The following is a 15,145-nucleotide window of genomic DNA, read 5'->3' as shown; positions in this document are numbered from 1 at the left end:
GACTAACTTGGTATTTCTTCTCCTTTTTCATAAAGGAGCACCACCCAAAATTGAAGCTCTCCCATCTGATATCAGCATCGATGAAGGAAAAGTTCTCACACTATCCTGTGCCTTTTCGGGTGAACCTGCTCCTGAAATAACATGGTACTGCAAAGGGAGGAAAATTACCAGTCAAGACCAGCAAGGCAGATTCCACATTGAAACCAGTGAAGATCTAACCACCCTGATCATCATGGATGTCCAGAAGAACGATGGTGGACTGTATACTCTGAATTTAGGGAATGAATTTGGTACTGATTCTGCCACTGTGAATATAAATATCCGATCACCTTAGAGAACTTAATCTGTATTATTTACACTTGTATTTTTACAAGTGATTCATATATGGACTGAAATATCTGATATGTAAATATAAAAAGAAAAATATTTTTTTACCTACCTGAACGAGACAAAGTCCAGAGCTATACATTATGACTTATAGTCATTATTGACCTAAGAATTTAGAACACTTTTTTCACTGACATGTACATACTGTATATAGCCGAAGTTAACGGTTATGAAGTTTTGTACCGTTTATTTTATGACATTTTGAAACGTAACTTTGGGAACTAACAGTTGGCAGGGGAAAGTTTCCTAGCAAGCGACTACCCCGCTCAACATTTAACAAACTTTAGTGCCTCAACTCATTGTTGATGTCTAAGAATGCCTCAACAGGTAGAGAAGCTCCCTGTTGAAGATTACCTACACCTAAGACATGATACTGTGCACAGCATTTCATACGTGCACAAATATTTATGTTGAATCAGCAATGTAAGGCATTGGTGATGTTTGCAATTACCCTCCTGTAAGCATTGCTCTAATGTTTTACATTGGATCTGATTATGACATAATTTCCATACCTGACTGACAATTTCTGGACAAAGTGCAAGCGGCCAGCACTTTGTTCACCCACTATGTACTGCTTCTGACATATTGACTGCCTGAATAGCTTTAAAAAAAGTAACATCACCTGGCCATCCCTTTAATCAACAAAGCTATTTAGGTATTCAAGTGCAGCAGCAGTACCCCATCTCGGAGGTTCTTAGGGTGCAGTGATTGAGTTTGTGTGGTAGTATTAGACACCCAGTAGTCAGTTCCGGGCAACTAAGTAATGAACCACAGTTTGAAAACAAACTGTTGCTAAAATATCAAATACCAGCCTGCACTTGAATTTGCTTTAGTTCTCCTAATGTAGTAATAGGGCTTGGTAGCTGTTGAACCTCCTTGAGATAGAATTGTTCATTTGAAATAAAGCATGCTTTCTGCACCATAAAGTCTGTGACTCCTCCTTTATTTATTACACTGGTTTTACAGTTCCTGTACTACACTACAGAAAAAGAGTTGCTGAAACCAAGATGAGGTAGAAATTGAATTCTCCCATATAAACCAGGTAGTAAACTGATGACAATCCAGCCATCTATCAGAAACTGCCTGCCCACCAGCCACCCTTGAAAAAAGTCACTTAAAATTTTTTTCATCATAGATTCTTCATTGACAAAGGATAAATTCTAGCACATGCCTAAGCATTTCGCTGTTCTTATCCCTCTGTTACTTCCAGGCTTTCCTCTACACCATTTGTTTTTTGGCAGCTGTAGTAATTGATCCTTATTGCCTTGACCTACAAGTTATCACCTCCCATGGGTGATTAATTCATCCCACAAGTCAGCTGACATATCTGTCACAGCAAAGCCTGTTTTTACATTTTGGGGTTGGGGTGAGGGATATATTATCTATGGGAAAARGAGTATCAAGGTCCAAGCAAGTTGCAAGTCTGCTTTTAGAATTCACTCTGTGGAAAAAGCTTGAGAGCAAACACAGTCACAGAAATACAACACTTCATGAGCTGTAAAATTCTCTCAAGTGAAGCAAGAGCATTAGTTAGCAAACACTGTGCATCACTGTGACTCTCAGCACACCACTACTACTAAGAAAAATACTCAAGTTCATCAGAAGTAGTAAAGCAGTTAGAATGTTTTAAAATCTATTCCAGAAAGACTCACTGTAGAAGCTTTTTTATAATTTCCTATAACCTTACATATTTTCAACCACTGTCTATCCAAATGATGCAGGAAAGCTAAGAAATAGGGACAAAACAAGGACTAAAGTAAAAAAGGATTTCAGAAGAGCTAAGTTCTGGGTAAGAACAAAATCTAAAGTTTTTCATGTGATTCTTGGAAAGGAAGGATTCAAGTTTCTTCCTGGAACCAGTAAGATTTAGAAACAATCATAAATATGAAAGAGTTTAAGAGTGCATGGTATTACTTCCTCAAAGAGAAGGTAAAAAAAGAATAAAAATGAAATTTGAAAGGCTGTTTAATCTTTAAACCATTCAAAGAGAAAAAAAATCCTGACAAAAGTTTCTAATACTAATTTCTTTAGATGTTGAAAAAAGCCTCGACCAACAACCTCAGTACAAGACACAAAAATGCACAGGTACCGTCTTGTTTAGCTAACAAGCAACTTGTGTACACAGRCACGTAATTAACACTAAAAACACACTATATAATTAGTCATCTCAGCAGAAATAGTGGTAGCATCTGTAGATTCAACCACGGCCTCTTCTTCACAAAGGCTATTGGAAACTCCATCTTACATGGCTTCTACTCTGTCTCAAAACAGAGAAGGAAAAGCACACTGCTGCAGCAGTGTAAGCAAGTTCATCCTGCCASAACCTCTCTGGTCCAAGTCTGCACAGCTCTTAAGCAAGTACTTTAGGCAGATGAGTGACTCACATGTCTAAAAATAGGATTTAAAATACTTAGGGCTTTGCTAAAAYACAGCTTGAATAGATCATGTTACAGGCCAACCAGCTGAGCCAGTGTTTTTCACAAGACCACTAAGCAAATGCTAACCTAGAATGACATTGCTGAAGTCACAAGCTAAAGCTTCAATATTCCATTTCACAGAATACATTCCTAAGAAAACATTTTTCAAGACAACAGATTAAGCAGTCTCTGGATGAAAAGGAAACCAAAAACCATTTCAAAATCCTTATTATATCCAGGTCCAATATGGTGATTTCTAACAGTACAAGCTGACATTTGTTTTATTTAAAGATCAAATCTATTGTGCTATAGGACCAAGTTTGGAAAAAATATCTTACCACTGATATGAATGAAGGCATTTGGCATTCATGATTCCTGAGCACTGACCTTTAAGGAAAAAACTTTTTAACAAAACTCACTGAGCTGCTGTATAAATCCTGCTATAGAGCTATCCATTTTCTACTAGCATGTTACATGTGACAGCCTACAAAAAGTAACTGTGATAGTGGACAGCCATAAAAATACTGAAAGATTCATTTTATTGCATTTTAGCTGATTTTCAGATGCGGACATTTCACTTATTCAGGTATTACACTCCTTTTAAAAGTTTCTGGTTTACACCAAAAACAGCTACACTAGAATACTTAATATTTAGAATACTTAGGAGTGRAGCAAAACTCAAGTTTATAGTTTGTGAAAATAACCTTAACAAAAACAAATAGCTGTGATATCAATTTTTAAGTAAGGAATACAATTTTTTTTGCAGAAGCAAGCTCTGAAGTACTGCTATCCCAGAGCTTTCTTTCTCTGAGGGAAAAAAAGATTAAAAGGTGAAGTTGAATTACTAAGTTGAAAGACATACAAACATTAATTTAGAGTCCTTTAAAGCCCCTGAACATTGTAATCTCACTATTCACAACTCTCCAAATCATTGTGTGCCTTACCATTAATTCTTTGTAATGAAAGCCRTTAATTTCTAAGCATTCTAATTATCTGATGCTAGAAACTTCAGAGATATAACTGAAATTAGCACTTTTCACCTAAATATACGTCCCATGCTTATATTAAATGATGAATACTATTAACATTTTTAATTGGTTTCACATTGAGCTCTTCAGAAGCATGTGAGATCAAAACTGTAAGTACCAACTACCTATTCTGAGGTTCAGCTCTCTCTCATTCTGCACTAGAAAGAATGATACAATCTGGCATTCCTTATAAGCCCTCCCCTACACYTGGAAATGAAACATGTAAGCACATACAGGTATTTTTTAGTCTTACTATGCATGGATCATTGTGATTCAGCCAGATAATTTTCAGAAGTGATTCTTTAGCCCCAGTTACCAAAAGTATGACAGCATATCATCTTCATTGATTTCACTGAATTACATTTTAGGATGTTTGGCAGAGATACCTATAAAAGGGCTGATTTAACAGAAAAYTATCACATATATACACAAAGCTGAAATGATGGCTTTGGAGAAAGAAAAAACCCACAACAGTGCTGCAGTAATTCCAAGCACAAAATTTGCATGTAACTGATCACAACTGTCTTGTGGTAGTACTTAAAATTATTACTACTACATGCACTGAACAGTCTTACTTTTTTTTGCACAATGTCGAGTCCAATCTCCTTTCTTCATAGTTGTTGAAAGCAGAAAAAGGTATCACTGTGATGTGTACTTCACACTACAGAAGGTGGCAGAAACCTCAGTGAAATTTCAAAAAGCAACTCTGAYAGCATATGATTCAAGACAACACTCCCACTGCAGTATGTGGCTTACTTTTCTGAACATCTTTTTTAATACTTATTTTTACAATTTTYGTGTCATACAGAATACATTAAAGCAAACATTCAGAAAAAAATGTACAAGCATATGTGTGGCTGATATGCATATGCCAGTTTGTATGAAAACTGACAACTGACAAGAGCACAAATGACAGCTCTGAGCTGGAATCCACAAAAACCTTTTACAAAYCATTCCATTCCACTTGAACCTGACATAATGGTTTATCAACTGGCATTTCATATATGGCCAACAGCTCATATGTTTTTCCTCAACATTTGGACCTGTTTTGACTTAGATAAAACAACATTCCAAAAATTTATAAGGAAAGCTCCCATTCCCATCTGTTCTTTCCAGCCTGCTTCAAATTATTTATATACACAAAAGGAAGACTAGTTAAACCAAATTAAAGTTCTGATTATAAAACCAGATTTTGGTATGTGCTTGAGTACAAAAAACCCTGTACATATATTTAGCAATTGTGTAAATCAAGAACAGTAAATGGCTTGCTTAAAGTGCTCTACACCTAAGACTTTATAGACCAAGTTCATCCCTAAACAAACACCCCCAAAATCCCYAAAAGCTTACAATGCTAACAGTAACAACCTTCTGGACCAAGGTGCTAGTAGGCACTATTATACTATATTACTCATTAATCATTAAGAGAGTCAGACTCTGACCTCACAGTTAATGCAAATTTACACCGATGTAACYGAGAGCAGAAGCCATCTTCTGGTGTATACCATCCTCAAATGATATAAATGAGTTGCAGAAACAGWAGCTCCCTTTTGTATAAATATGTCATAAATAAACCATGTATAGATACAAATATTCATCACAACAGCAGCTTAGAGCAGTCCAACATTTCAGCTCTTGCTTCTATCAAGCTTGCCAAAAAACACATCTTAAGTAAGCAGAGTAAATCTGAACAGMGCTGTATTAATTATTTGTGATGCTACACACCCCAGAAACAATTTAAGCACATTTTGAAGCCTTTAGTAGATCTTTAGACCTTTAGTAGTGAAAGTAGGTAAAAATTCTTGATGCAAAAAAKAATAAATAAATAAAAACTATTAAATATCCCATGTTTGGTACAAATACTTCATATTAAGTTATTTTTACACATTTGTTTAGAAAAATACACTAAATATTTCTACTTTCATTGCCTAAAATAAGGACTGGATTATGTATATCCTTGTGTTTTGAAAGGTGGCAATGTCAATTACCGTCAGGCTGCTGGAGCAGAGCCATTAGTGCCCATTCCCACAGCCCTTACACTGGCAAAAAAAAGCCATTGTGGGGCTAATCACAGCTCCAGGTGGATGACCTGGTACAAATGACCAAGAGGCCCATGGCACAAGTTGCATTTTCTCAAAAAAAAAAAAAATTTTTGCTGACGTTTATAGTGCATGTTTACTAACATATCAGTCATACCTCCACACTTTTTATAAAGAGCTGCATTTACAAATGTGGATGCTTATCTATTAAAGCCATCATTTGTTCAAAAAAATGCACATTCAAACTGTGAAATATTAGGAAAATACTCTTGCAAATAAACTATACAAAGATAAAATACACTTCAAAGATAGTATTTGTGTTACTCTATAAAGTGCAGAGAAATCCTTCTAAAAAGGGAAATAACTACTTCCTATAACAACATTATAATTACAACAGCTTTTGCATAGCATTATTTATAGAAAATGTAATACTTTCAGTTGCTTCAGGAGGAAAAGGATGAAAGAGTCTCTTCCAGTTCATATCTTTCCTTTGACACTGATTTACTTTCTTCAGGAATGGTTGATGATACCAGATCTCCATTGACAGCACTTCTAGAACAATGAGCAGATCCTATGAAGAGATCAGTAAATATTGAATTTTCAACCCCCCAAAATATCACCCAATCTCTCAGTTATTGTATTTGCCAAGTATTTCCTATATATAAACAATCAGAAGAACTAGTTAAGTTAAAGCTTACATGAGAAGTTATAATGGAGTCAAAATGCCAGCAAGATTCAGAAGGAAATACCACAGAAGAACTGGCTACTAACTCAGTCAGCCCATCTAATCAGGAGGGACTGAGTCTGATTATGATCTTAATTACTGGCAAGGCTGTGTGCCTTCAGAGCACTGCTGTTCTCTACAAAAGGCACAGAGCCACTGAAATGAACCATCTTTCTCAATGCGCTGGGTGAAAACTACCCTGATACTCAGAGGTCAAAAAAAGAGAATTTCTTCTGTGACAATAAGCAGGTGGCAAGCAGCAGTATTCCACATCACTCACCAGAACATCATTCRTGTAAGGGTGTATTAGGACAAATATTCCTTTTCTGGATATGTCTTAATTTTATCTTGCCAGTAGTCTCACTGATTTCAATGTAACTACTCCGCTGCAGGATCCTTTGTAATATGGATGGAAGCCAGCACAAGTCAACAGGTAACAAACTATWCAAGTGCTCTGATTTATAACATATGTATAAACCTGTTATATAGAAATCTTATAAATAAAACTTTTTTCCTCATGCTGATATCAGTGCTAGAACAGCTGCTTCTGTAAATAAATTGTATAGAAAGATACAGAGAAAACTCCCTCCCTTTCAAACTTACTCTGAGAATCTTCAGAAACTGTATCACTRTAAAATTCTGTGTCCGAGTATGTTCTTCTGCGCTGCTGAGAAAGTCGGTGGAGAGACGAACCTGGCTCTTTTGCAGAGTGATTAATCCTACAAAGGAAATGAGATCTATTAGAAAGCAAAATCTGCAACAACCCACACAGATTTTAYATACTTTAAATTTGAAGTAACTTTGGTGCTTAGATTAAATTGTACCAATGCTTTTTAGTTCACTAGACTAAAARTGGCACAGTCAACAATCTTAATTTCACAGCTGCAAAGCCTGAAAATGGAAATAAAAGCAAAGAAAATAATTTGAGAATCYTAAATACTGACTGAAAAAGAATGTAATTGTTTCAAGTTCTATGTCTGATTTCATGAACTTGTCAAAACAAGCCATTTGCATAAAGCTTCTAGAATGATGAAATTTTGGTAGTGTATTAAAAACAGCAGCTGCTACCAACACCTGATAATCTGTACCCTTTGTTTTCAAAATTAGATTATGAATTTTTTTTTTTCTGCTAGCAAACAATTCTTATTACATTTTGATCATAATGCAAGCAAGTTCAAGGAGGTCTTGTGAGACACAAGGAAAAAGCTAAATGAAATAGAAAATTACCTTTCTGAATAGCAAGGACCAGGGTGGCTAATGGAACGCTTCATCTAGGGTTGAAAAAAAAATTCAAAGAGCAAACAAGACCAAAAATGTCACAAGCTACTTAGAAGAAGGACTTACATATCTAGATTATTTTTTACTTTATTTACAGTAATTTGCCAAGAGAGATGGCAATTTTTTTTATAAAAAGCAACCACTCTTAGTTATAAGCCTGATTTAACTATATGAAAACAGATGGATTGCCATCAATATTAAAAGATTTATACTTGGGACCAGTACTGATTTATAACACAGGMAAGATTTCAACTATGGGTATCATAGCACATAGAAATAGCATAGCATTCTGCTACCCCTCCCACCGAACCAACCACCAATATGACACTTAGAAAAGATARTATTTCAAAATGTCTATAAACCATTTGAATAGGTGATGGTGACACAGGAGAAACCAAGGGATCAGGGTGAGGCAGCTGGAACATTTCTGGCTTGAACTTGGCATTAGCAATCTTCACACATTCTTCAAGTGTTGTGATAAATGTATTACATGTGGCACTAAGCAAGGAAGAGGCTTCATTCATATTCTGAAAATAAATGAAAACACAAGCGTAAGTGAGAAAAAAAATGAAAATATGCAAATACAACTCTCCCCCACCACCTCTCCCAGACARACTAATTTCCCTCATTACCACTAAGAACTTACATTTGCCATTTTGTTTAATTAAATGTACACCTTATCATGAGGCCAATTTAAGAAAAAAAATGCGACAGCATAGTAATTTTTCTGACACCTGAGTTTACTTAGGGTACCAATCAACAATGCCTTACTGTAAAGCTTGCTTTAGACTAACAGGTATCAGAAGATCATTCAGTGAAACAAATGAATTGCAGCAGAAGGTGTGAATACTTTTCTCACTCTAGAGCAAGGAGCTGCAGATGGCCTAAAGTGAAAATTTGCTTTGTTGTCATTAAGCATCAACCTCTAGCTTTGCACTAAACAGCCAATAACACTGTTCACATGCTGCTCAACAGTGCAAAGAATGAAGTCATTCATAATTTTCAGTACTTTCATTCAAAACCAGAAATACATTCTAGTATTGTATTTGTGCACATTCTGAGATGGATATCTAYACTGCATGTTTCCAATGCCTGGAACACTAACTTTCATTGATAAAAAGATGGAATACCTCCTACACAAGAAGTAAGAAGGACAAATAAGATTGTTTCAGCTACTTGAATTGAGATGCAAAACAAGACAAAATATCATACTGCTCATATGACAGCTTTCTGGCCTTTCAATCAAATAGCTCAGAAACACAATTGCTTCCTAACACCTGGCACAACTACAGTTCAACCGTCCAGGTACTTTACACACAGAAAAACACTATTAGCACATATACACAAAAGCATCCAAAAATCAACATTAGGTTATGTCTCCCAACACTGGGGAGATGAAAAAGGTTTAAGACATCAACAGTGACTTGAGGTGTATTATATAATGAAATGAAAAGAAATTCTAGAATTCTGCACCTCAATGTTGGGAGGAGAGCGAGTCTCATCATGGTGAACAAATTCTTGTATTGTATGAACTTGCTGCATTAAAAGATCACAGTAGAGACGAAGTTCAGACATTTTGGTTTTAAGAGATTCATTGGTCTCACTTATTTCTATGAAAAAACACGGAAATATAAATTTACTGCATACAATGTACATATACATTGTAATTTTTAAGCACTTTTCATTTAAACATCAATTTTAAAATCCACTTAAACTTCCACTTAATTTTGAGCAAAACTGGATTCTGCACTGAATCAGTAATTATACTTAAATAAGCAGAAAATACTTTKGGATAACTGATGCTAATTTAACTACTATTATGGAAAAGGCATATTACCAGGAAATAWAAAGTTAAAATCTTTCTTAGCTGCAATGTAATGCACAAAAAAWTTTTTGGATAAAATTTATGCCCACCAGAGTGGCTGGAAATGGTTACATTGAGCCATCTAAGAAAAATTATGGAAAAAAAAAGTTACTATAAAGAGTTAGTAAAATGGCAGAAATTAAATGGCTTCACAACAGCTGCCAACAGTATGTTTGTTCTTGTGGCAACAATACGTTGGTGGTATTTCAGCTTCTTAAGAGACAAGGGGTCAATGGAGATGACTTCTAACTCTAACACTGAGGAGGAATGTACCATGGAGATGTCTAGAAATAATTACTATTTATATTAAAGGACAACAATACTGATTTTGTAGCACAGTATTTCCACTATGATTATCTGGAAAAGTTACATACTCTAGGTAACACACATACCTTTTTCTTTTTTTGTTCTGGTATCTGCTAAACAGGCTTTTGCACTCCCCAGTGCTACCAGCCATCTTTGCCTTTCAGCTGCATTAACTGCTTTCATATAGAAATGCTGCTCCCCTGGGATGATAAGCTCCATTCTCGTGTTGTCTGTTGCATGAACTTGTGATAGAAGAGAAAAAAAAAAAGAAACAATAATAACCTCAACTCAGTAACGATCATTTATTAAGCACAGATCAAAATGTTTTAAAATGCTTACGATACTCCCACAGTAATAAAGCAAATCCCAATGCACCACTGCTAAGTAGGTAAAAGCCCAAAGCTGCTCAACTTTTCTCTCTAATCCCTCCACCGCAAGAACAAGATAACAGGCAAAATGAACTGGAATGAAACGAAAAAAAGTGATCCTCCCCACTTTATATCAAAAATAGTTGATGGTCCATGTAAAATAAGTTCTATGTTTTAATATGGAAATACCCACATCACAAGCTCAGTCACCTGTGGGCATCTGGAAAGAAGTCAGAGTTAGCAGCAACAGGGAGCTAGAAAACAACCTTGCTATTAGTCAAGGAGGTTGACTAATTCTAAACATACAGTTTAGAATACAGTAAAGAGTAAAAACTCTTAGTTTGAAACAGAAGTTTATTTACTATCTCAAATACACCCCATCACATGTACATGTGGGCAGTTGCTAACAAAAGTAAAAATTACTCAGCAAACCAAAAGACTAAACATTTCTGGTTCATAAGAATCTCTACTTCTGGATCACTGCTGCTGCTCTTCTGGAAAACTGACTTTCATCATTCAGTTTCTATCCCTGGTCATAAGAGAGAAAAGCAGTAGAACTTAACAATTAGGGGACGTAACTTCAAGCATGAACCCCATATACCTAACTATTAAAAACAGAAAGTAAAATGTGGTGTGTTCCAAATTTTAAAGCAGAGCTCTATTCACATTCATTACTTGTGAACTATGAAGCAGACACACTGGACTACAGATAAACAAAAACAGAGGAGGAAAAATTAGTGATGCAAAAATCTGTGGATGATCTTTTCTATTTCCATGGCATCCAAAATTTCCTCAAGCAGAAATCCATTAATTCTTACCTTTTATTTCACACACAGCCATCTTTATACTTCCTTTGCTGCCTTTGCATACATCATCCTGGGAATCATAGTATGACAATATCCCATTGTCTAAAACAAACCATCGAGGCTGCCAACCTAGASAGATCAAAACCATGAAAAACAAAGTTTAGTCTAATTCCTAAATCATAAATAATTTTCATCTCTTTGGCTGTTAAAACTTTAATAAAGGAGGCAAACATTAAATTATTCTTGTAATACACCCACTAGTAAACAATCTATGCAGTGAAGATCAGAGCCACTTTATAACCAGWCTAGTGTTATAGGATATTTCACTCCCATTCTTTCTGTGTGCAAGATCAGCATTACTTCTGTTTTCACTGTATTCCATTCTAGASAGAAAATAAATTTTAATTTAATCATTAGGGAATCTTGTTTTGAAGGTAGTTAAATTACATACCTCTGAAAAACCATTCTCATTCAAGTATATTTTTCAGTAGATTTTTCTAAGACTGTAGGATCTTATTTGTAAGATACAAATAAATGACTGATCCCACCCACTGTTACGCTATGTTCTCCTTTATCTACTGTATTTCAGTTAAAACTTTGTATTTCGCACTTAAGTATGGACACTTTCTCTGTTTCTACAAAGAACACGGCACTAAAATATTTCAGTAGAGCATAACAATTCACTGGCTCATTAGTCTGGATCAGCTGTACAATAGGTGCAGATTATCCTTCTATTTAACAACTTGACACTGAACTAACTTCCTGCTTGTCTTAGGGTTTGGAATTGCAAAACCTGTGTGGTCAAGCCCTCTATGTATTTGTTGAGATGACAGTGTGGCCAAGGGTGCCTTCCAGTTGCCATCCCAACAGAGCAAGCTGAAGCCATCCAGCAGCCGAGTACTTTACAAAGGAGGCTAAATCAGGAACCAAACTCTGAAATCAGCTAAAGGCTTCATACTATTCACATGCATAGCATCACAGAATCATTTAAGGTTGGAAAAGATCTCCAAGATCATCGAGTCCAGCCTTTAACCACCACGTTTAATCACCATCTTGTCAACTAGACCACAGCACTAAGGGGCACATCCAGTTCTTTCTTGGACACCTCCAACAATGGCGATTCCACCACCTCCCTGAGCAGCCTGCTCCAATGCAACCCTTTCCATGAAAAATTTCCTCCTGATGTCCAACCTTCCCATGGAGCAGCCTGTTCCAATGCAACCCCTTCCATGAAAAATTTCCTCCTGATGTCCAACCTTCCCATGGAGCAGCCTGAAGCAATTTCCACTCATTCTGTCACTCATTATCCGGGAGAAGAGGCTGAGCCTGACCTGGCTCCAATCTCCTGTCAGGGAGTTGCAGAGTGGTAAGGTCTTCCCTGAGCCTCCTCTCCTCCWGGCTGAGCYSCCTCAGCTCACACAGCTGATCCTGCTTTGACTCAGTCTCTAGATCCTCCACCAGCTCCACAGCCCTTCTGTGGACACTCTCCAGCACCAGTGTCATTACTAGTTCTAACACGAATTCAAGAAGAGCAAGACCAGGCTGCATTAAATCATGTTACCACTCCATGAYAAAGAAATAATAACATGTAAGTGCCTGCTGTTTCTTTTTTGTTACTAGCTAGAACACTAAGCATACATGTGTTTTTAAACATAGAGTGGTAACTAAAAAGCAGATCCCACACTCAAATTTAAAAGCAGAATGATAAAARGTACAAACACTGAAGGATAAGAATTCACACAAGGAAATATTTCAAATGGTATGTATACAGCAATGCTAATACTCAAAGAATTTGCAATTCAGAAGACTCTGTCCTCTAAAATGTAACTCAAAAATGCATCAATCTTTTTTTTCTGTTACATTCTGTTGCAAGATGTGGACTCTGTGCTGTCCTTATCTATTAAGTCAATGACTGTCAAAGCAGTCTTATTCTGATAAAAAGGATAAATGACTATTCCATCTTCACACTACACTAGTATTGAGTAAAAAACAGAAGAAAAAGACTTAAAAGACCAAGTGCCTCACAGAAGCAAGTCAAAGAACAAAAATACCTCTTGTAATCTGAAACTGGSAAGTGTCCTGTATTTGAGAAAATTTGTACTTCACAAATTATTATCTGAGAACAAAAAAAGCAGTTGTATTTCTGGTTTGTTTCAAATGAAGGAAGAAACTGAATGTTTTTTCCACAATGCTTCAGCAACAGTAACAAGCTCCTTTGCTGCTTGGTGTCTACCACTAGTAACAAGTACTACAACCTATTTTCAGCCACAAAAACAGACACTATACAGATAGCAGAGTAATAAAGCAGGTGGTAATCAAATATAAACATTTCACTAATGTGATCAATTACCAAAAAAATGCTGCCTTCCTACATTCTGGAAATTCTGACACACTAATTTTGAAATGCAAGAGCAATGCTCGCTCTTGGCCAGCACGAGCCTAAGGAAGTGCTCTGAAGTTTGCTGGTTTAGAGGGCTACTGGCTTTCCACAGAAGTTAGCTGAATGCTGACAGAACAGTCTATTGTGTGTACAGCACTCACAGCTACTGTTGAGTATTTGCTTATTAAATAACAGACTTAAAAGGGGAGCAAACACCACAAGAGTTCATTGCCTGTATCCATTAATTTTTTGCTACAGCAGCATTTTCAGTCATGTAAGTGGAAGTGAYAGTTTTCATTCTGTTTTGAAAACAACCTTGTACTCATTCTTTCTCTTATAACCACTTTTCTTTGTTTTCCCTATGGCTTCTGTGAAGAAGTGACGAAGATTTCAAATATCTATTTTAATTATAGCACAACTGCTCCCTTTTACCAGAAGGTCCATATCTGTGGACACATAATTGCTCTKAAAACTGCATTATGCTCTGTGCACTTCATTTCACAGCGCATCTGCGCAACTCTTGCAATGCGGTCCACATTTTATAATCCCTCAGAACCAACYTTCACTCCACTCCATGCTCAAAAGCTATGTATGCTGAAGCAGAACTGAACACCTGAGGTGCTGAAGAACCAGAGGGCAAAGAACATAGTGCCAAAGCAGCGTAATGTAAGGCACGATTAAGCACAGTATTTGATCCAACGCTGATCTGCTTCGGAGAGACAATTAGGCCTATCACAGTGTCAYAGGAGAAATGTTTCACCTTGACAGCACCGCCTGCCCACTGCCCACACCTGAGAGAGATGRTGTCTCTATCACAGAGAGGATCGGCCAAACAAAAACAGGCAATTACTGGCATTTGGTGCACTTTTTGTCTGCTTAGCTTCTAAAATGCACTCAGTTAAACTAAGTTCATCATGTGTTTTCCTGGTTGGGATACAAGAGCTCCCCGTCCCGCTGAGTCTCTGACTAACTGGGGAAGGCACAATCCAGGTGGCGGGAGGGGCCCGGCAGAAGGGCGGACGCGGGCACAGCTCGGCCGTGCAGCTGCGGGGGCAGCCGGTGCGCGCAGGGCTCCGGCCCGGCCCGGCCACCGGGGGAAGCGCTGGGGCCTCGGCCAGGCCTCCGAGCCGGCTCCAGGCGATCGCCGCGCCGGCCGCCCCAGGACTGCCTCCGTCGCCCGCGGCGCGACGCTGGGCCGCTCGCCGGGGCTTGGCTCCGAGCACAAACGGCGGGYGATGCCTCAGCCAGCGCGTTACCGATAGCTCCGGCCACCCACGGGACGCCGGGATCCCCCGAGGCAGCAGCAGGGGTGCMTCGCGGACCATTCCGAGCCGAGCCGAGCCCCAACCGCCGGCCCCCTGGCCCGCTCCCCTACCTAGCCCGCCTACCCGCTAGATAGTTGGTCCACTTGTACAGGACCCCCTCCATCGCTCAGAGCCCGGCGCCGGGCCGCATCCTCCTGCTCCGCCGCGGGGAACGGGCGGCCGCGGCCGCCGCGGGGATGGCACTCCCCTCCCGCCCCACCGCCGCCTCCCCCGCGCGGAGGCGGAG

The 15,145-nt window shown here is 38.1% G+C and overlaps 2 protein-coding genes across 2 annotated transcripts in view; one reads left to right on the top strand and one right to left on the bottom strand.

The window, feature by feature from the left end:
- LOC130572206 (titin-like) overlaps positions 1-1,301 on the top strand; it is a 236,009-nt gene extending 234,708 nt beyond the window's left edge. Inside the window, exon 299 of the mRNA XM_057363729.1 lies at positions 36-1,301. Within this exon, the coding sequence (XP_057219712.1) occupies positions 36-334 (299 nt within the window). The 3' untranslated portion in view covers positions 335-1,301. The remainder of the gene's footprint in view (positions 1-35) is intronic.
- A 1,188-nt stretch (positions 1,302-2,489) lies between these two features.
- Positions 2,490-15,139, bottom strand: PLEKHA3 (pleckstrin homology domain containing A3). The gene is made up of 8 exons (XM_057363730.1): positions 14,983-15,139; positions 11,227-11,343; positions 10,127-10,282; positions 9,344-9,480; positions 8,233-8,397; positions 7,820-7,863; positions 7,196-7,311; positions 2,490-6,439 (listed from the first exon to the last, which is right to left on the bottom strand). The coding sequence occupies exons 1-8, from the start codon at positions 15,020-15,022 to the stop codon at positions 6,312-6,314; spliced, it is 903 nt and encodes a 300-aa protein (XP_057219713.1). The 5' UTR covers positions 15,023-15,139; the 3' UTR covers positions 2,490-6,311.
- Between the last annotated feature and the right edge of the window lie 6 nt (positions 15,140-15,145).

The sequence above is a fragment of the Malurus melanocephalus genome, unplaced genomic scaffold, assembly GCF_030028575.1.
Source record: "Malurus melanocephalus ecotype Western Australia unplaced genomic scaffold, MMel_1.1 scaffold_30, whole genome shotgun sequence".
NCBI lineage: Eukaryota > Metazoa > Chordata > Aves > Passeriformes > Maluridae > Malurus > Malurus melanocephalus.
This window is presented reverse-complemented; position numbering and strand designations above follow the sequence as displayed.